The following is a 20141-nucleotide window of genomic DNA, read 5'->3' on the forward strand; positions in this document are numbered from 1 at the left end:
TGTCCTGAGCTACCTCTCTGTCCTGAGCTACCTCTCTGTCTTGAGCTACCTCTCTGTCCTGAGTTACCTCTCTGTCCTGAGCTGTCTCCTCTATCTAGGGGGGACCTTTGTGAAGGTTCCTAGACCAGGGTCGGGGGCGAGGGTAGCCACTCAAAGGATGCTAAGGAGGGGGACAAAGACAATGGTGGAGTGGTGTCCTTGTCCTGCGCCGGAGCCGCCACCGTGGACAGATGCCCACCCAGACCCTCCCCTTGAGTTTTAGGGGTGCGTTCGGAGTCCGCACCTCAGGAGGGGGGTACTGTCACGTCCTGACCATAGTTCTTATGTGTTTTGCTTGTTTTAGTGTTGGTCAGGACGTGAGCTGGGTGGGCATTCTATGTTGTGTGTCTAGTTTGTCTGTTTCTGTGTTCGGCCTAATATGGTTCTCAATCAGAGGCAGCTGTCAATCGTTGTCCCTGATTGAGAATCATATATAGGTGGCTTGTTTTGTGTTGGGGATTTGTGGGTGGTTGTTTCCTGTGTCAGTGTTTGTGCCACACGGGACTGTTACGGTATGTTCGTTTGTTATTTTGTATCGTGTATTGTTTTCGTGTATATTAAATCATGGAAACTTACCACGCTGTACATTGGTCCTCCGATCCTTCTCGCCTCTCCTCGTCCGAGGAAGAGCTAGACTGCCGTTACAATTCGTGTATGTATATGGATATATTTACCCCAAAAATATATGGGGGATTGGAAATGATGCAGACAATTACATTGATGGAAGCAACATTCTTTCCGCAATATTAAACTGATCCACCCCTGGAGAAAAAAAAAGAAAAGAAAGAAAAGACAATAGCAGCCTCTTAGGCTGATAAATCAGCATGCTGACTTGTAGGCTGTTTCATAGGTAAAGGTCCTTGCAGGCAAATTAGGAGTCAGTGCATTATGTATATGATCAAGAGTGGGTGTGCTATATTCCTGGCAGGCTGATCAGATTCAATAGAAGCCTCAGAGGCTGATAAATTAGGATGCTGCCTTGTAGGCAGTCTGCAAGGAGCCTTACATATGAAACAGACTACAAGGCAGCATCCTGATTTATCAGCCTATGAGGTTACTTTTGACTCTGATCAGCCTAACAGGAATAGAGCCTACCCTCTCAGGATTATATGCATCAGCCTTTAAAGTGCTGACAGCTAATCTGCTTGAAAGGAGCCTTACCTATGAAACAGCCTACAAAGCAGCATACGGATTTATCAGCCTCTGAGGCTGACATTTATTGTGATTATCCTGTCAGGAATGGAGTGACCCTTATAATTATACACATCAGTTATGCAAGCTAACAACCAACATAGATAACAAGCTAGTTTACAAGCTAGCTAGCCAACAAGACTACCTAGCTAACAATACTAGCCAAGTTAGCTGCGTTGTTTCTTGCATGTGATTGGCTGTGGTCTTGGGGGTGGCACTCAGCCTGGGAGACAGGGTTGCCTGTCAGGCATCGTTCAGGGATTAAATGCCCCGTTTTGCAATGCAGCCACAGGGCTCCTTGATGACGTGGTTATAATGCTTCTGAACAAATGAATGGATGATGCATGGTCATTTTGATTATCTCGTGATCTCGACAAAACAACTTTTGTTATGTAGTGATCATGAGATAAATAGGTCATGACCCCGACATAACGAGGGAATATTTTTTTTTTTAAATTTAGTATGTCCTCTCAAAATTTCCGTAGAATCCGACATTCTCTCCATGTTTCTTTTCTGCAACAACATGTGTGGCATTATACTGTACTACCACTAGATGGTAGCAGCTGCCCAAAATGATATCGAAGGGTTGTCGCGTCTGGCGTGAGGAGCAGGTTCAAAAGTAGTTCTTCAGTGCCTCTCTCCTCTGATTCTTCCTGTGCAAGGCCTTTCATATTCCCAGAATTCAGACAAAAAAAAGAGAGTGGAGGAAGGGGGATATAGTTTCAGTTGTATGGCTTTTAGATGTCTTGCAGGTAGCTACATTGTTGATTATATTAAGATTTATAAACTGGGTGGTTCGAGTCCTGAATGCTGATTGACTGACAGCTGTGGTATATCAAACTGTGTACTACGGGTATGACAAAACATGTATTTTTACTGCTCTAATTACGTTGGTTAACAGTTTATAAAAGAAGTAAGGCACCTCGGGTGCTTGTTGTATATTGTCAATATACCACGGCTAAAGGCCGTGCATAAGAACAGCCCTTAGCCGTGGTATATTGGCCATATACCACACCCCCTCTGGCCTTATTGCTTAAATAACCCACAACGGTAACACTTTATTTGACACCCTGTGTCATAACACTGTCATGTAGACCTATTGTGACATATATAGCGTTATTTTATGGCTGGTTATGACACCAACTTAAGAGTGTCAAAACCCACAAAACCTACCACGGTAGTTATTTTATGGCTGGTTATGACACCAACATAAGAGTGTCAAAACCCACAAAACCTACCACACAAGGCAAAACATTCCATTACACCATAGCCTACTTGTCAACAGTATGTTTATGTTAAATAACATTTTCTGGAATTGACCATATTAAATGATAATTGTAATTGGGCACAAATTGATGTCAGGCACATATCCCAATCCTCTGTTGCTGATGACTGGGATGAATGAAGGAGCAGATTTCAGGAGCAGTACAAGACACCCTCTTTGTGACTGAACGATGACATGGGCATGTACTGTACGTGATAAACTTATCTGGTTTATATGATTATGATGGTCATAATGCTTTTTGACAGTGTCATAAAGTGCATTTTCTGCAATTTATTTAAAATGTGATGAAGAAAAAAAACCATTACTGTAAAGAATTCATTGCAACAACAACAAAGGACTTAAGAAACTAACTTTAAAACGAAAGGAAACTTCTTGGCAGGGAAAAAAAACATTTGAATATGTAGGTGCCATAACCAGACATACCGCAATATATGTCCAACAGGTGTAAATATATGGGTGATGACAGTGCATATTATTACAGGTTTTGACAAGTTATGTCAGCTGTTATGACATATTATGGCATGGATATGACTGTATCATAACGTGTTATGACGATGGATGTCAAGTAAAGTGTTACCCAAAGTAGGGCAATGTACTTGGAGAAGGACATGGGATGTTGGAACTGTGGGAGTGATGAGGACACATTCATTGCATTATGCTATGGGCACAATAACACAGTATTAGCAAGGGAACTAATACTAGAATCGAATAAAAACATGAGATGCTCATAGCTGCTAGGAGAACAGGTAGTCTAGGCACTGAAAGATCAATCTTCTCTCTATTTTGATAGATTTGTTCAATGTCTCCCATATGGATTTCATGTAATGAAAACATGAACAGGGCAGACCACACACCAGTGGAGGATTTCACATCTAAGTACCATAGGGTTAACAGTAAACTCTCAAAATAATATCCAAGCCACTTCACCTGTGTTGGATCGAACTGTTGTTCTCTAATGCATGCTTTTAACCCTGCATTATCTCTGTCACGGGAGCCAAGCTTGTGCAAGTAATTTGGACAACATTCATTATAAATGCATGCTAGAGCAGATAGACCTCTATGGAACCAATCTACAGCCCTGGGCCCCTTATTCAAGTGTAGGAGTGCTGATGTGGGATCAGGTCTCCCCTGTTCATGTAATCATATTCATCATGATCTAAAAGGCCAAATTTATCCTAGATTAGCACTATGACACTTTATGAATACAGGCCCTGGCACTAATCCTCTTTCACACAGCATCCATAAAGACAAACCCATGCTCTGTCTTCTAAGACGTCATCTTACCAATGGATACAATAGCTCTAGTAAGATGTAAAGTATTCACAGAATATCTGAACTGTTCTTTATACAACAATCCCAAACATGCTAGAGAAGAGCAAAGGTGATGACGTGTGGCACCATTATGCCTGACCAGTGAAACACTGGACAACTATGTGGTGAAACGAGGATGGGCTGATAAACTAGGAACTGGTGAGAGCACAGCACGGGAGTATGGCGGTGACATCATATGACTAGTGATGATATCATAGGCTTGTAGTTGCAGTGACAAAGATGATTACGAAAATATATAGTATCACCTCTAATGACATAAAGATATATACCATACCTCCTTGAGATAGATACATCTCCAATTTGATGGTAATAACAATATTACAGGCCTGTTGCCATGATATCAGCTTCCCATTTCCTTTAAAGACTTACGTGTGTTTGTGTGTATGCGTGCACGTTTATGTCTGTATGTATGTGTATGTGAGACACAGGCAGACTCTTCTAGTTCTCTGCCTCCCCAGATTAATATCAGGGCTGTACAAAGGGGCCCTCTATGCCCTGCAGGACGACTCCCAGGACAATGAATCCACTGTCTGACAACACCATCGCTAACTCCTGTTAACTGATACATGTGCAAATCTCCCAGCTGAGATTACAGGGAATCTCATCCCCCAATTGTACCTGTTCTTCCTGTGATAATAGTTATGACAACGTTTATGATGATGGCGTGACCAAACCGTTTACTGGTGTAATTAATCAAATCGATTTGACAACAATACATAGACTAAGTTTACTTTCTTTTTCACATGTATGACTTGGTGCATTTTCTAGAAATAATAATGTTGAGGTGGAATAAGAGATGTACTGTGTTTTCTGTCAGAGATGACAAAGAGAAAGAATTTGACTTTCCAGATAGAGAGAAGATAACGAAGGCTTTCATGTGTCTATCTTACAATCTGCTCTGCTTGAACTTCAGCTATCTTATACTTATTATGTTTAGACAAAATAACATATTTTTTTTCTTAATTCAACAGCCATTCTGAAATCACAGTAGCTGTTGGAGAACGTGTGACTATACTCCTTGTCTGCTCAGCAGCAGTAGCCTACACCTGAACAAAAATGAATTCAGAAAGTGTCAGTCTAGATCTCCCCTGTGTTGGTATCATCACACAGCTCCGTAGTTTGATTTTAAATGTATATTTTGCATACGTCTGTCAACATGTACATGTTGGATAATGGTAGGCGTATACGAATAGCCCTATAGTTTATGTTTGACCTATTTTGAATCAAAAAGTTAGGAGGACCACAGACTACTGCGCAAAGCGCACTATTTTACAGCAAATCCTTGTGATTCCGATTGGGCGGATTTATTTACGTGTCTATGGAGGCAGTGGCTTGTCACTCATTCTTTGAACAGTGTGCTGGCGCTGATCTTCTGCCGCTGCAACATCGATAATCAACTATACAGAATACCAATTTGCCATACTAAAAATAAATATCTAGCAATATGGGAATGTATTATTTTTGAAAATATCAAGAACAATATCAAAATATCAAGAACAACCACAACATTCTTTATTAAGACATTTGCCTGGTCTAATCAAGGAGTTGCGATGCTCCACGCAAAGGATATCATTTTAGCCTTGCTTCTCGTGGGCTCTACAGGTAAGATAGTTAAACTAATGTTACAGTTTTTCGTAATTACTTCTATTCAGGCCAGAGATTTGATAAAATACTCGAATCAGGAAAGGTGGACTGTGCGTCCATGACAATCTGCATCCATTGAAGGACTGTGTACATGTCCCTCCGACAGTATCAGGTGGATGGATGTAAGATTGTCCAATTAAACGTTTTTCAGTGGGATGGTCTTTTCATGTAAATTGTCTGGCTAGCTGCTGCCATGTTGTTAACATATTCTGCCATGGTGTACACGAGTAAAGATTTGCTTAGTTAATAATGCATTACTATATTTGATATATAGCTAGTTGTTTTATCATATTCTGAGGGCAAATATAATTTTCACAAGTGTTAGCTAGCTAACCTTACCTACCTAGCCATCATGCCCATGAGCAAAGCGCTTATTCCATCAAGGCAAGGCATTTAAATTATGTTACGACCGCATTTAAATTATGTCACGACCATTGGAATACACCTGTGATACGTATAAGTTGCTCTCATTACATTTGGGTTTATCTTTTGTTGTCAAATCACCAGTAAACAGTGCTTGCTTGCGTACATCAATGCGTTTGTTGCTACTAACTCCTCCTGGTCATCTCTCCCAAACATCATGACTGTTTGCAAGCAACCTGAAATTTAGCTAACAATGTTTCTGAAATTGAGATTGAGCTACTTTCACAAGTGCAGCTACTTTCACTCGCTTGCAATTTTGTTAGCATCCATTTACTATGGTCCAGGTCCACACCTAGGTGGTCCAGCCCTATCATCACAGGGAAGGGAATTTGGAGGGGAATTATCGGCTCTATTGGGGAGTGGCACGCCACCCATGTGACTCATGGCTATTTAACAGTCGGATGGCCTTGAGATAGAAGCTGTTTTTTACTCTCAACCTGTTCTGACCTCGCCTTCAGGATGATAGAGGGGTGAACAGGCCGTGGCTCGGGTGGTTGATGTCCTTGGTGATCCTTTTGGCCTTTCTGTGACATCGGGTGTTGTAGATGTACTGGAGGGCAGGTAGTTTGCCCCCGGTGATGCGTTGGGTAGACCGCACCACCCTATGTAGAACCCTGCGGTTACGGGCGATGTAGTTGACGTACCAGGCGGTGATACAGCCCGACAGGATGCTCTCAATTGTGCATCTGTTCAAGTTTGTGAGGGTTTTAGTGGCCAAGCCAATTTTTTTCAGCCTCCTGACTGTCTGTGTGGTGAAGAAGATTGAGCTGGAAGTGTGCGTGACCACGCGGTCATGGATGAACAGGGAGTACAGGAGGGGACTGAGCACGCAGCCTTGTGGAGCTCCTGTGTTGAGGATCAGCGAAGTGGAGGTGTTGTTTCCTACCTTCACTACCTGGGGGCGGCCCGTCAGGAAGTCCAGGACCCAGTTGCACAGGGCGTGGTTCAGACTAGGGATGCACGATATATCGGTGAACATATTGGAATCGCCCAATATTAGCTAAAAATGCCAACATCGGAATCGGCCTGATGTCTAGTTTAATGACGATGTTAAAAGACGATGTCAAAGCTACTGTGCATACCTTTATAACGTAGGTACATGACGTAATGACGCCACGTAAAATGTTGTGCTACACGTGCAACACAGCGTTCCTAACCTAGCCCACAATGTCTGCTGTGTGGATCGAGCAGTCAACAAGTTGAGCCATCATTTGAAAGAGTAAGAACATTTTAGCGAGACAACTTAAAGGCAAAATCCATTAAAGCCAAGATAATGGAATTTATGCCCTTGACAATCAACCGTTCTCTGTCGTGGGTGATGTTGGCTTTGGTCGACTGGTCGAGCACCGGTACACACTACCAAGTGCGCTATTTTTCAGATGTTTCCCTACCGGAGTTACACAGTATTAGCGTTACTGCTATTAGCTTCACAACATGCATGCTATGGAACGCCGTTTGGTTCTTTGCGTGTCAAAAAAATACACTAGCACTGTCAAATCTGTACAAAAAAGCCTGCAAACAAGCAAACACCGGCCACGAACGATGTGTTTGCAATACCGCGTTGGTAATAAAGCATAACTTGTTAAACCGCAACTTCTGGGGTAGCTAGCTTTAGCTTGGTACCTAGCTAGCACCAATACAACAAGCCTGAAAACAATGACCAGTAGAAACTGCAGTCATTTTCATTATTCTTAGCAATGATTTAGGACTCCTTGTGAGTAAGTATTAGCTAGGTTGCCACTTGTTGTTCGCCTATTGAAATCGAATTTCAGTTCATGAAAATAAATAGCTAGCCAGCTACTTAACCTTGTTGCCCTAGCAGCCAGCTAGCTTCATCTGGCTAGTGATGCTCGACCGGACCGGGTTATGTGTTGACCCATCTATGTGAAGCTAGCCACAATAAGGATTAGCCACAATAGTGGACTTTGCGGTTAGCCTTCAAAATAACAGTATGGCATAATTCTACTATTTGTATTAATTTGCATCACTGTCAATGACATACTTTTATTTTGAAGGCAAACTGCAAATTCCACTATTGTGCTCAAACCTTATTGTGGCTAGCTTCACATAGATGGGTCCTACCACCATTAATCGAATAAGAACTGTCTTATAAATTAATGTTATTTTAGAGCATGACACCTAGCTATATAGTTAGCTAGCTAACTATAGCTACTGAAACAGATTATGTCATTTTGCTGTGTTTTTGGGGAAGATCATTGTTTGCATCCATGAGCTAGATAGCATTTTTTTTTATAACAAGCACTGTAGGTGCGCGAGACTACTTTACCAGCATCATAGCATACGTATCGATGAATTGTTGAGACATGAAATACGAGTGATACTGTAATCAATGTGTAATCACTACGTAAAAAATGTATGAACGCGCTAAATTATTATGTGACGTGCAGTCATATTCAGGTCCTGATTGGTCAACAAGCTTATTTGACAAGTCAAATAGTGTTATTTGACGTGTATGTTTTTTGACACGCAAAGACCCAAATGGCGTTCCATAGAAATCCTGGTTGAGAATGAAACGACTGAACAAATTAACAATGAAACAGCACAGCAAGTAAGTGAAAGAAATAGGTTTTGATTATGTTTTACTGGTAATGGGGACATACGTAAATGCCCCCAAAAACTTTTTGGTCAGTGTGGTGTGTGTAACCTTTATTTAACTAGGCAAGTCAGTTAAGAACAAATTCTTATTTACAATGACGGCATGGATGACACTGGGCCAATTGTGCGCTGCCCTATTAGACTCCCAATCATGGCCGAATGTGATACAACCTGGATTCAAACCAGGGACGTAGTGACGCCTCTTGCACTGAGACGCAGTGCCTTAGACCGCTGTGTCCATGTGTGTGTGTTAAATATTTAACTGTACTAGAATGCTTAAAAGGCCGCTAAAATATTAAATATCGGGTATCGGTATCGTTTTCTTTTGGCAAGGAAAATATCCATAAACACTCCAGCCAGCTGGTCTGCGCATGCTCTGAGGACGCGGCTAGGGATGCCGTCTGGGCTGGCAGCCTTGCAAGGGCTAACATGCTTACATGTCTTACTCACGTCGGCCACGGAGAAGGAGAGCCCACAGTACTTGGTAGCGGGCTGGGTCGGTAGCACCGTGTTATCCTCAAAGCGGGCGAAGAAGGTGTTTAGCCTGTCCAGAAGCAAGACGTCGGTGCCCGCGGCGTGGCTGGTTTCCCTTTGTAGTCTGTGATTGTAGTCTGTAGACCCACATACGTCTCGTGTCTGAGCCGTTGAATTGCGACTCCACTTTGTCTTTGTACTGATGTTTTGCCTGTTTGATTGCCTTACGGAGGGAATAACTTCACTGTTTGTATTCGGCCATATTCCCAATCACCTTGCCATGGTTAAATGCGGTGGTTCACGCTTTCAGTTTTGTGCAAATGCTGACATTTATCCACGGTTTCTGGTTAGGGTAGGTTTTAATAGTCACAGTGGGTACAACACATCCTAAACTCTTCCTGATGAACTCAGTCACTGTATCCGTCGATGTTATTCTCAGAGGCTACCCGGAACATATCCCAGTCCACGTGATCAAAACAATCTTGAAGCATGGATTCTGATTTGTCAGACCAGCGTTGAATAGACCTTAGCACGGGTACTTCCTGTTTGAGTTTCTGCCAATAGGAAGGAAGGAACAAAATGGAGTCTGGATCAGATTTGCCGAAGGGAGGACGGGGGAGGGGCTTGCAGGCATTTTGAAAAATTGAGTAGCAGTAGTCCAATGTTTTTTCAAAGCGAGTACTACAGTCAATGTGTTGGTAGAACTTCGAGTAGCGTTTTCCTCATATTTGCTTTGTTAAAATCCTGAACATTAGCGAGTAATATACTCGGAAGCGGTGGATGGTATGCACGCCTCCTGAGTCGGACTAGAAGTCCACTAAGAATACCTCTTCCTTGAGTCTTCTTGGGTATGACGCTACAAGCTTGGCACAGCTGTATTTGGGGATTTTTTCCCATTATTCTATGCAGATCCTCTCAAGCTCTATCAGGTTGGATTTGGAGTGTTGCTGCACAGGTATTGTCAGGTCTCTCCAGAGATGTTCAATTGGGTTCAAGTCCAGGCTCTGGCTGGGCCACTCAAAGACATTCAGACACTTGTCCCGAAGCCACTCCTGTGTTGTCTTGGCTGCGTGCTTAGGGTCATTGTCCTTTTGGAAGGTGAACCTTCGCCCCAGTCTGTGATCCTGAGCGGTCTGGAGCAGGTTTTCATCAAGGATCTTTCTGTACTTTGCTCCATTCATCTTTCCCTCGATCCTGACTAGTCTCCTAGTCCCTGCCGCTGAAACACATCCCCACAGCATGATGCTGCCACCACCATGCTTCACCGGTGGGATGGTGCCAGGTTTCCTCTAGACGTGACGCTTGGCATTCAAGCCAAAGAGTTCAATCTTGGTTTCATCAGACCAGAGAATTTTGTTTCTCATGGTCTGAGAGTCCTTTAGGTGCCTTTTGGCAAACTCCAAGCGGGCTGTCATGTGCCTTCTACTGAGGAATGCCTTCTGTCTCGCCACTCTACCATAGAGGCCTGATTGGTGGAGTGCTGCAGAGATGGTTGTCCTTCTGGAAGGTTCTCCCATCTCCACGGAGGAACTCTGGAGCTCTGTCAGAGTGACCATCGGGTTCTTGGTCACCTCCCTGACCAAGGCCCTTCTCCCTTCTCCTCAGTTTGGCCGGGCGGCCAGCTCTAGAAAGAGTCTTGGTGGTTCCAAAATTGTTCCATTTAAGAATGATGGTGGCCACTGTCTTCTTGGGGACCTTCAATGCTGCAGACATTTTTTGGTAGCCTTCCGCAGATCTGTGCCTCGACTCAATCCTGTCTCGGAGCTCTACGGACAATTCCTCATGAATTGGTTTTTGCTCTGACATGCACTGTCAACTGTGGGACCTTATATAGACAGGTGTGGGCCTTTCCAAATCATATCCAATCAATTGAATTTACAACAGGTGGACTCCAATCAACCTGAGCTTAATTTCAAATCTCATAACAATGGCTCTGAATACTTATGTAAATAAGTTATCTGGTTTTATTTGTAATAAATTTGCAAGAAATTCAAAAAATGTATTTTCGCTTTGTCATTATGGGGTGTTATGTGTAGATTGATGAGGATTTTTTTTTATTTAATCAATTTTAGAATAAGGCTGTAACTTCAATTTTTTTTCTGGATGTCTACATACATATACAGATTTTTGGAAATGTGCTCACTAAAAACTGGTTCTATATAGTGCCAAATAAGGGTTATTGGGCTTGTAACCATAGCGGAACCCATTTATGTGCTATAGGTAACCTTTTTTAAATGTTCTATAATGAACCATGCTTATAAGGTTCTTCATGGAACCTGTATGGTGCTATAAAGGTTGTATCCTAAGGTTCTATAAAGATCCATTTAAAAAAGTTTCAATGTAGCACCCTTTATTATGGCTCTATGGAGAATAGTTCTATACCCTAGTCAAAAAATATTATTGGATTTCATCTTATAGGATTCCAATAAAATTGTCCAATAGAAAAATCCTATAAGATTTTGGAACCAGTCCTATTGGATCCAATGGGATTCTATGCTATAGGATTTTGTTTCATAGGATCCTGTAGAATTCCGATACAAGAATCCAATAGAATAATCCTATCAGATTTTGGAACATATCCTATTGGACCGATTTTTCTATTGGATTCTTGTATTGGAATTATATAGGATAACACCCATTTAATGGGTTCAATTAAGAAAAATACTTATAAAATAAGTACTGCGAGAATCCTATAGGATTCTATTGGAAAAATCACTAATCCTATTTTTTTGTAGAACCATACAGGGTTTTGTTAAAATTCCATAGGTTTTATATTTCTTTATTAACAAGTTGAATCAGGTTTGTTAGCTCTGGAATGGCTGGGGGAGGAGAGAATTGAGAACTACTGACTTAGTCAACTGTTCTCACTTGACACAAGGCCATACGTGAGTCTTTCACAAGACACAGTCATATATAACATGTAATAGCGTAACACAGCAGCGTTCTTTGGATCAGGATGGTTCCACGTAGAACCATCACTCTTCCCAAAGAACCATTGAGGAACCCACATTGTTTTGCGTGTGCAGGGGGCTGCCACACTGGGCACACAGGGAGCTGTTGTGGGGGGTTATGTGCCTTGTTCAAGGAGGCAATGGTATCTATGATTTGATACCAGCAACCCTCCAGTTGCCAGCTCACTGCCCCCCCAACTTTTCCCGTTGGATTCTAATTGGCCACCCTCCGGTTGCTGGCTCTCCTCTCTAACCCCTAGGCAACCTACTGCCCCTAAGTCATGAACAAAATCAGTTTGAGTTTGCCCTAAAAGATTCTACAGTGGTTTTTCCATAAACGTAAATAGGGTTTTTAGTGGGGGGAAAATCTGTCCAAGTTAGTATACAGACACCCATGCATTTTTTTTATAGCCTACCCAGTCTAATGGTGGTGCACAGGTGCAGGAAACCAAGTGTTTCCCTACTTGATTACAAAACAAGGCCACTATTGTGTTGTGTTATCATAAAACAGTAGGCTACTTAGGTTGGACATCTGTGATTGCATCCCTTTTTGCATCTCACATAACATGATGTTTAAGATGTGCATACATGTAGCTAGGTGTGTAATGAATGCTTCATGAACATACTAGATCGTTACTGAAGGTATTAGTGGTGATGCTCACTCAACTGCTAGCCTACACGCTGTGTGTGACTCATCTCTGTGATGTCACCTGATATGGTGACGAGTTCCGGTCCTCGAGCTCCAGCTGTGATGGAGGCTGCTGTGCCTGGTAATGCTGCTGTGTCATCATCATGGTAGCTTAGATAGAGGATGTAGCCTACCTGTTAATACCATCTCTTCTCTATCAGCTGTGATAAATACTGTTTTGGTTAAGGCTTATCTCCTGGCCATCTGTTGTAGGGATTGTGTTTGGTTTCATTCCTCCCAGGAGCAGAACACTGTGTTACCCCCCTGAGATCCTAAAGTAGCACGAGAAGGAGATGCTAATTGGCAATAAACCTTTGCTTATCATGTCAACAAGCAATGTTGTTGTTCCTCTTGATATATAAGCCATTTGAATATACATTTTGGCTGGAATATTCTCAAATCCTGTTGACTTTACTTAATCGTAATCCTCCTTAAACTTGAAAGTAGACCTGGCCTATTGACTATTTTCCACGTCTGTTGATGGTTTTAATAGCAACCTGATATAAACTTTGGGATTTGCCGTAATTGGATGAACGTTGATTTTTAGACCCATGAATTCTGCGTGGTTACATGGCTCGCGACTTCAAGCCCAGTGCTGCATTGTTGTTTTTTGTGAGCGCCGACAAAGGCATATATAGATGTCCTCAGGACCTTTTCAAGCGTCAGAAATCAACGTCTCTTTCTTGTGACCAGCCTGTTTATATAGCCCAGCCTCTGCTATTTTAGGCGTATGGCAAGCTTTTTCAATAACCTTTGCGCTGCACACACCCTTGTTTGGTGAACCTGAATAGGCTTAGCTGATACAGAATGTGAGGCACAGATGTTCTTAACGCAGAAGGGCCTGGAGAAGTGAACGTAGCTCTTCATCCGATGCGGGCGACCTGGGTATTCCTCAGAGACCAAACGAATGGAAGAGCGAATGGACTGGAAACCTTTCTGCGTGATGATCTAATGCAATTGCTCTGATGCTCATTAGTAGAAGAAAGAAACATAGGATGTGAAGACGGAAGCTGGAGAGAGAAGGTCGGAAAAGGCATGTCAGAGACAGCCAACACATAACCTAGCATCTGATTCATAATGCTGTTGGACTAATATCTCAATTTAGAGGTTTGTGGTTAGAGATATCAGCGGTATGGTAGTGAGGATATCAGGGCTGCACTTCTTGATGCTGGTTAGCCTACTCTCTATGAATGGTAACTTTGACTTCCAAGAAGTAATATCTCAAGGTATAATTTTGGCAGAGGCAGACACAGACGTCAGCTATGCCTCTCCATGGTCCATTTTGGTTCCTGCTGTGACTGTCTGCACAGTCTTATGAGTGGTGATTATGACAACAACACTACAGCCAATCATGCAGGCCTAGGTCTATGCTTGTATTTCTGCTGGATCCTGTCATATGATGGTGTCGACCCCAGCCAATCATGTTAGTGGAGGTTTTTGCTGCAGGGGCAGTGTTTCAGTCTCAGTTGCCAGGGAATCATAGGATAATGTTCATTCAGATCAGATCATAGCTGATCACTTATCAGCATTATCTACTAAAGCTGTGTTTGTTTGTAAACACACTGATATCAGGACGCAATTGCCTGTGCTCTTTCTTCATAGTGAACAGCCTGAACATACCTGCAGTGAGCTTTCACCTAGGGGTCCTCCATTACAACCTGCTTTGAGAAGAATTGGCACATGTACAGAACGTTACAACACACTTACTACCCTACACTTAGTTGCTGGACTGCTATCTTTAGTTCAGCTGGTGTTTGAATAGCATATGTTACTTAAGCTGTTTATGGGCGGGCTACCTCCCAGACAAGCTGCTTGGCACCTTGGAGCTCTTAGCATGTCCAGTGAAACGTCTATTTCAATGTGTGTTAAGTAAGGTTTTATATCCTATTTTATGTCTGTGTTACCAATACAGCTTCATAACTGTATATTGGATGTGTTGTGGGCTAAGTAGTTGGATCAAGCCAAGAACCATGTCTGCCTTTTATCCTTAAAGCCCAGTTGGCATCCACATTTACTCAGACCTGTATGTGCAGCTGGCTGGCTGGCTGGCTGTGCGTTTCCGTGCATCTGAGGTGTGAATCTGGTGAGGCTGGCCAAATCATCCACAAAGAAATATTTCACAATGCAAGATAATGATGATCTCAGATTGACCACAAGACCCAACTGGGATCATGGGATATTTCAATTCATATTGGATGGACGAGCTACATGGATATGGGTGGAGGATCTAGGAGGAATGTTTGGATGAAGGATCCAGTGAGATCAGAGTATGCACTGTTTCATATTCTGGGTATCCAGCAGAGCAGAGCCTATCTCAGAGGTGTAGGAGAGGACTCTGCTGCTGCAGCCAACCTTTGCTTCCCCTTTGATGGTGAGTGGAGCAGACAGATCCGGGCCTCTGAGAGATGCTTGGCCCTAGGGGACTAAAAACATGACGTTACACATGCACACTAACACAGTGTTCTGTCTACACACAAAACAACACTCACAGTGACTAGGGCTGTGACGGTCATGGAATTTTGGATGACAGTTATTGGTCAGCCAAATGATCGTGGTCACTGTTATAACCATTAGAATTGCAAAAAAAGTGATTTTTTTAAAGACACATTTTCTCCTCTCCTTCGCTCCTGACTGCATATGCTGCTGCTGCAGAGAGGGGGATGTTGCCTAGGCAACCAAAGACTCATTTGCTACAACACCTTGATTGTTTCAGCAAGGAGCAATAAAGTTTCATCGCGTTGTTAAGAGTCCATGTTACCGCAGAATATGATATTATTTTTGACAATATTGCAATATTAATTTTGCGCTAGTCGGCTGTACCTGCACCAAAACTCCAGTATTTTTCCTTCATAGCTTGTTCTCCATATTTGTTTTCAGCTCCTTTATTTCCATGACTGATCAAAACTCGTTTTCTTATGGGTCTCTCTTGTCCCTCTGCAGCAGATATATGATAAGCAATATGTTTGGAACATCGAATCGCAAAAAAGTCACAGTATGGAATCGCAATACATATAGAATTGTGAGAATCATCAGAAACGTAATACATAATACTAACTATCGCGATAATATCGTATCGTGAGGTCCCTGGCAATTCCCAACCCTACCTCTCGGACACTATCAGAGGGACAACATCCGTCCCCCGTGGCTGCTGACTGCCACACAGTGCCTGCTGCTTTTGTCACTGATTATATACGACTTTATGCCCCTGCCCTTTTCATGAATAATATTGTATAACAAGTGTTGGTTTTCCGTTCATCGGCAGCTATTAGAAATGCAGTTTTTTGTTGTGCTATTTTCCTCATTTCTACATAGTTGTTTCACCGTTTGCCCTCCAGGTTATAGGGAACATATATCAAAAGTTGGCTGACTTGGTCAATGTTTTGTCAAAGCAGCAGCTGGCTTACAGTACCTTGGCATTGGGAGGTCATTTGGCATTAGATCAGGATTTCTAATAGCACTTGGCAATGGTGGGAAAACAACCTGTTTGAGTTGTTAAATTGGACAGAATTGTTATCTTGAGCTTTGGGCTAGGGTTCACCACCAGCTCTTTCCTTTTGCGGCTTGTTTTGTTGAGAGCATCCCTTCCGGCCATGTTACATAGTTGTATTGTAATGATGGTTGTTAGAGGAGTAATTACAGAAGCATGTGTCATGATTAAGGACCCTATGTTCCAGTGTGGAGCTGGATTCACCCTCTACTGCATGTCCTAATCCTGGGGGCAACAGTCGTCTTCGGAACCTGACCAGCTCAACTCAACCTCCCCTGTCTGACTGACAGCCTCATAGGCAGGCCAGCTGAATGATGAGAACCACAATGGTTAGACCATGATGATGAGGGGTAGCCTACTGTACATTCATGCTCTGACTGTCGGAGTCCAGTGACAGTCCAGTGACATCTCAAAGATTAAATACATTTTCTGGTACTTTGGCTACTAAGAAAGTATGTTTTAAATCTCCCGCTTTGGCTTAATGTGTCAATGTGTAGTTCATACATTCATAATCACTGAATTACTGTTTTACCTCAAGTATACAGTAAATCCCTAGTTTGAATGCGACTGTTTTCTTGAAGCTGTGCCGTGCCATTTTCCCTACATTTACCCCCATGTGGGTCAGCCCCCTAGCAATTCGAGTGACAGCTAGCAAGAGGCCTGCTCAGCTTATCCAACGAGGTTGCAGGACGTGCTCAACGGCTCAGTGGACACATCAGATAGGGAGGGAGAGAGAGCAATGGCGTGGTGCACATATCTGCACATATGTGACATAGTACGCAATTATTGGGGACCACTTTTAGCTACTTTTAGTAATACTTTTAGTAATACTTTTTTTTAGTATTACTTTTAGTAATACCTTCAGAACTACTGGCTAAAAAGTATACGAAAGTACTGGAGAATCTCTTTAAGCCTACAACATCAGTTTTTCTTTGAGTCATCCATGCTGGAAAGATTTTCCACTAGGAGAGGGGAAGTCCAGTCCACATCTCAACATTTTTCAACAAAGACTTTCTCAGTTGCTTAGTTTCTCTCTGAGCTGACATAATAATGACTGAGCTAAAATAATCCAGTGGGCTATTCTTCAGGTTGATGATGAGCTTTATGCATCATTTATTTGGTGCTAGGTAGGGCTGGGAATTGCCAGGGACCTCATGATATGATATGATCACGATACTTAGGTGCTGATACGATATTCATTGCAATTTTCACTATTCTATATGTATTGTAAACGAGTTTTGATCAGTCGTGGAAATAAAAGTGCTGAACACAAATTGGGTTCTTATTTAAAAAGAAGATGGAGAACAAGCTATCAAGGAAAAATACTGGAGTGTTGGTGCAGGTACAGCTGACTACAGTCTTTGTGTTCATGCATCCATGCACAATACGGTGCATTTATTATTAAAACACTATAGAAGATAGTACTGCCAACCCAGCTGCCTGTACACAGGCAACATGAAGAATAGGGATCGTTCCCCCTCAGGTAGTTACACAGCAACATCCTACCCATTATCTCAGAGCTAAGATTAAACCTTTAGTCAACCCTTGTCAATGTACATTTCCTTGCATATCGTATGTATACTGTAAACTAGCCATGCTAAAAAATTTCAGGGTTTTGCACAAGGCTTATGCTAAACCCTGATCATGTTTAGCATGACTAGTAAAAAGCGCATATTAAGTAAGGTAAAATAACAGTGTATTTGGGCAATGTGTATTTGGGCAATGTTGGGCCAAATGAGGGTTTATTAGAGCTGTGGGGCCTGGGAAGGCCACAGACAGGACACTATCTCCAGAGGAGCAACAGTGTAGAGACTCTGCCCATCATTAAACATTCAAACGTAATTATCCTTCCACACTAGTCACTCCAGCTGAATCCTAAATGAGTGTAAAGCTTAATAACAAAATGCATTAACATTAAGCCTGGTGTCTTGGAGAGACTTGGCAACTAATAGTCCTGAATGTTTTAGCAGGTCAACTCCTGATTTGACTCCATAATAGCAGTGAAATAAATGATAAGGCTAGGAAATAGTTTTTTTTTTTAAATTACAGTAATTAAATCATAGTTTAATCATTCACACGTTTCATTAAAACATTCTTCGGGATTTGGTCAAACGTCATCATGACATAACACAGCGCCACCGTAGACCTTCAGGGTCCACTTTGGCCTTTTTCATTTCTAAAGCACAACCATGGCTGTTGTGTTCCCAATGAATAATGAATGACTAATGAAATGGGCATGGCCCTTCTCTCTCACCACCACCACTGTTTGCCTCTGCTTGACCACTCTGCAATGCTCAGGAGAAATACTGCTGTCACACTGAAGCTGTAAGAAAGCCCTTGTTGTTACTCACTGCTTGTTCATTTCTCATGCAAGCCAAGTGTGTTTATCAGCATTTAATGCCCGTAAGAGAGTTGTGTAAAGCTAGGTGCCAGAGAATAACAAGGTCCCTCAAATAAATGGAATGTTACCTTGCAGCTGTACCTTGTGGCATTTCATATTTTTGCTACGTCTGACCTTGCACACTCCATTAATGTTGAGGAGAAAGAACAGCTTTGAATAAATACAACTAACAAATGGAAAATGTACTTTTTTTCCTTCCGCACGAAAATTGCATGTCCATTTGGATGCTGATGAAGTGTTCATATTTCTGATCCACACACACGCTTGGCTGCCTCAACCTTTCATTTGGCAGCTGAACCTCATGAATTATGAAGTGATGCTGGAAGCTCAGGGCAGCTAAATCAAAGGAGAAAGAGAGAGCGAGAGAGAGGGAGGGAGGGAGGCAGGGAGACAGAAATGGGGGAGAGGGAGAGATAGGGGAGAGAGAGAGATAGGAAGGGAGAGAGTGCGATGGGGAGAGGGGATGCTCTTGTCTCAGAGAAGGATAAAGAAGTGGTAAGCCCTACACTGTTGTAGTAGCCTAGCCCTCAAAGTTGTTCCTAGCCAGCTAGCATGGAGTAGATCGATGGATCCAATCTTCTCAGACCTCTGATATCTGAACCAGAGCCTAGTATTCTAAACTAACATATGATGTTGTATATGCTTACTGTACTGTGGTTTGAGCGATACAGTACACAGCATTTATTTCACAAGAAATGCACAGCATCTTTTAATGCCTTTTTAACTCTGAGAAATAGTTGTTTAGTTCTGGGTTGTGGGTTTTTGTTGTGTTGATGATAAACGCCTGAAGCATTTAAATCCTCATGCAAGAAGTGAAATGCCATCACTCTACTGAGTCATGCAGGGCCAATAGATGCTGTATCATTGTCTTATAGCTAAAGGCCAAAAATCTAACTTAACATTTACTTTACTTTCGTATGTAAATGTATTTGTTGAGTTCAACTCAAGTGTGAGTGCCCTGACAGGTATTTTTAAGTTAATGTTCAAGTCTAGAGTAGAGCATCAAAGCATCTTTCCTATTAGTTATTCATGTTAGTAACACATCACACAGTTTGTTTCCATGCAGGCTTGTATGAACTGTAGTCCCCCAAAATAGAATAAAAAAGCTTTATCATGATGACCAAATGGATGTAACATTCTCTGTGACGACTAGGTTCTGCAGCAGCCCAGTGGCTGAGATGATGTCTGAGAGGTTTTTAGTGTCACTGCTTGAGGGGCATTAAAGTAGGGTTCCCATTTTCAAATAGGTTTGCATGTACCCATTTTTGCTTAGAAGCTACTGTGGCCTGATTACAGATGATCTTTTTCAGAATTCTAGTTCCCTATTTAGCCCAAGTTTGTTTCTCTGTTCAGCTGGCATGACTCATCAAACCTCCTCTTTCCCCCTCTCTCTTTCCATATCCCTCGCTTTCCATTGCTCTCTCTCTCTCTCTCTCTCTCTCTCTCTCTCTCTCTCTCTCTCTCTCTCTCTCTCTCTCTCTCTCTCTCTCTCTCTCTCTCTCTCTCTCTCTCTCTCTCTCTCTCTCTCTCTCTCTCTCTCTCTCTCTCACCCCCTCCCTGAAGGGTCTGTCCTCAGTGTGACTCCCTGGCCCTGCTCAGCCTGAAAACTC

The 20141-nt window shown here is 42.4% G+C and overlaps 1 protein-coding gene across 7 annotated transcripts in view; it reads left to right on the plus strand.

The window, feature by feature from the left end:
* Positions 1-5173: 5173 nt before the first annotated feature.
* The window catches only part of LOC139548745 (neural cell adhesion molecule 1-like), a 99212-nt gene continuing 84244 nt past the window's right edge, over positions 5174-20141 (plus strand). For 4 of the 7 annotated variants that reach the window (XM_071358527.1, XM_071358528.1, XM_071358529.1 and 1 more), the window contains exon 1: positions 5174-5449. In XM_071358527.1, coding sequence (XP_071214628.1) covers positions 5398-5449 — 52 coding nt within the window. In that variant the 5' untranslated portion in view covers positions 5174-5397. The remainder of the gene's footprint in view (positions 5450-20141) is intronic. The other 3 variants (XM_071358531.1, XM_071358532.1, XM_071358533.1) reach the window with 1 other exon arrangement.

The sequence above is a fragment of the Salvelinus alpinus genome, chromosome 22 (genome assembly GCF_045679555.1).
Source record: "Salvelinus alpinus chromosome 22, SLU_Salpinus.1, whole genome shotgun sequence".
NCBI classification, from domain to species: domain Eukaryota; kingdom Metazoa; phylum Chordata; class Actinopteri; order Salmoniformes; family Salmonidae; genus Salvelinus; species Salvelinus alpinus.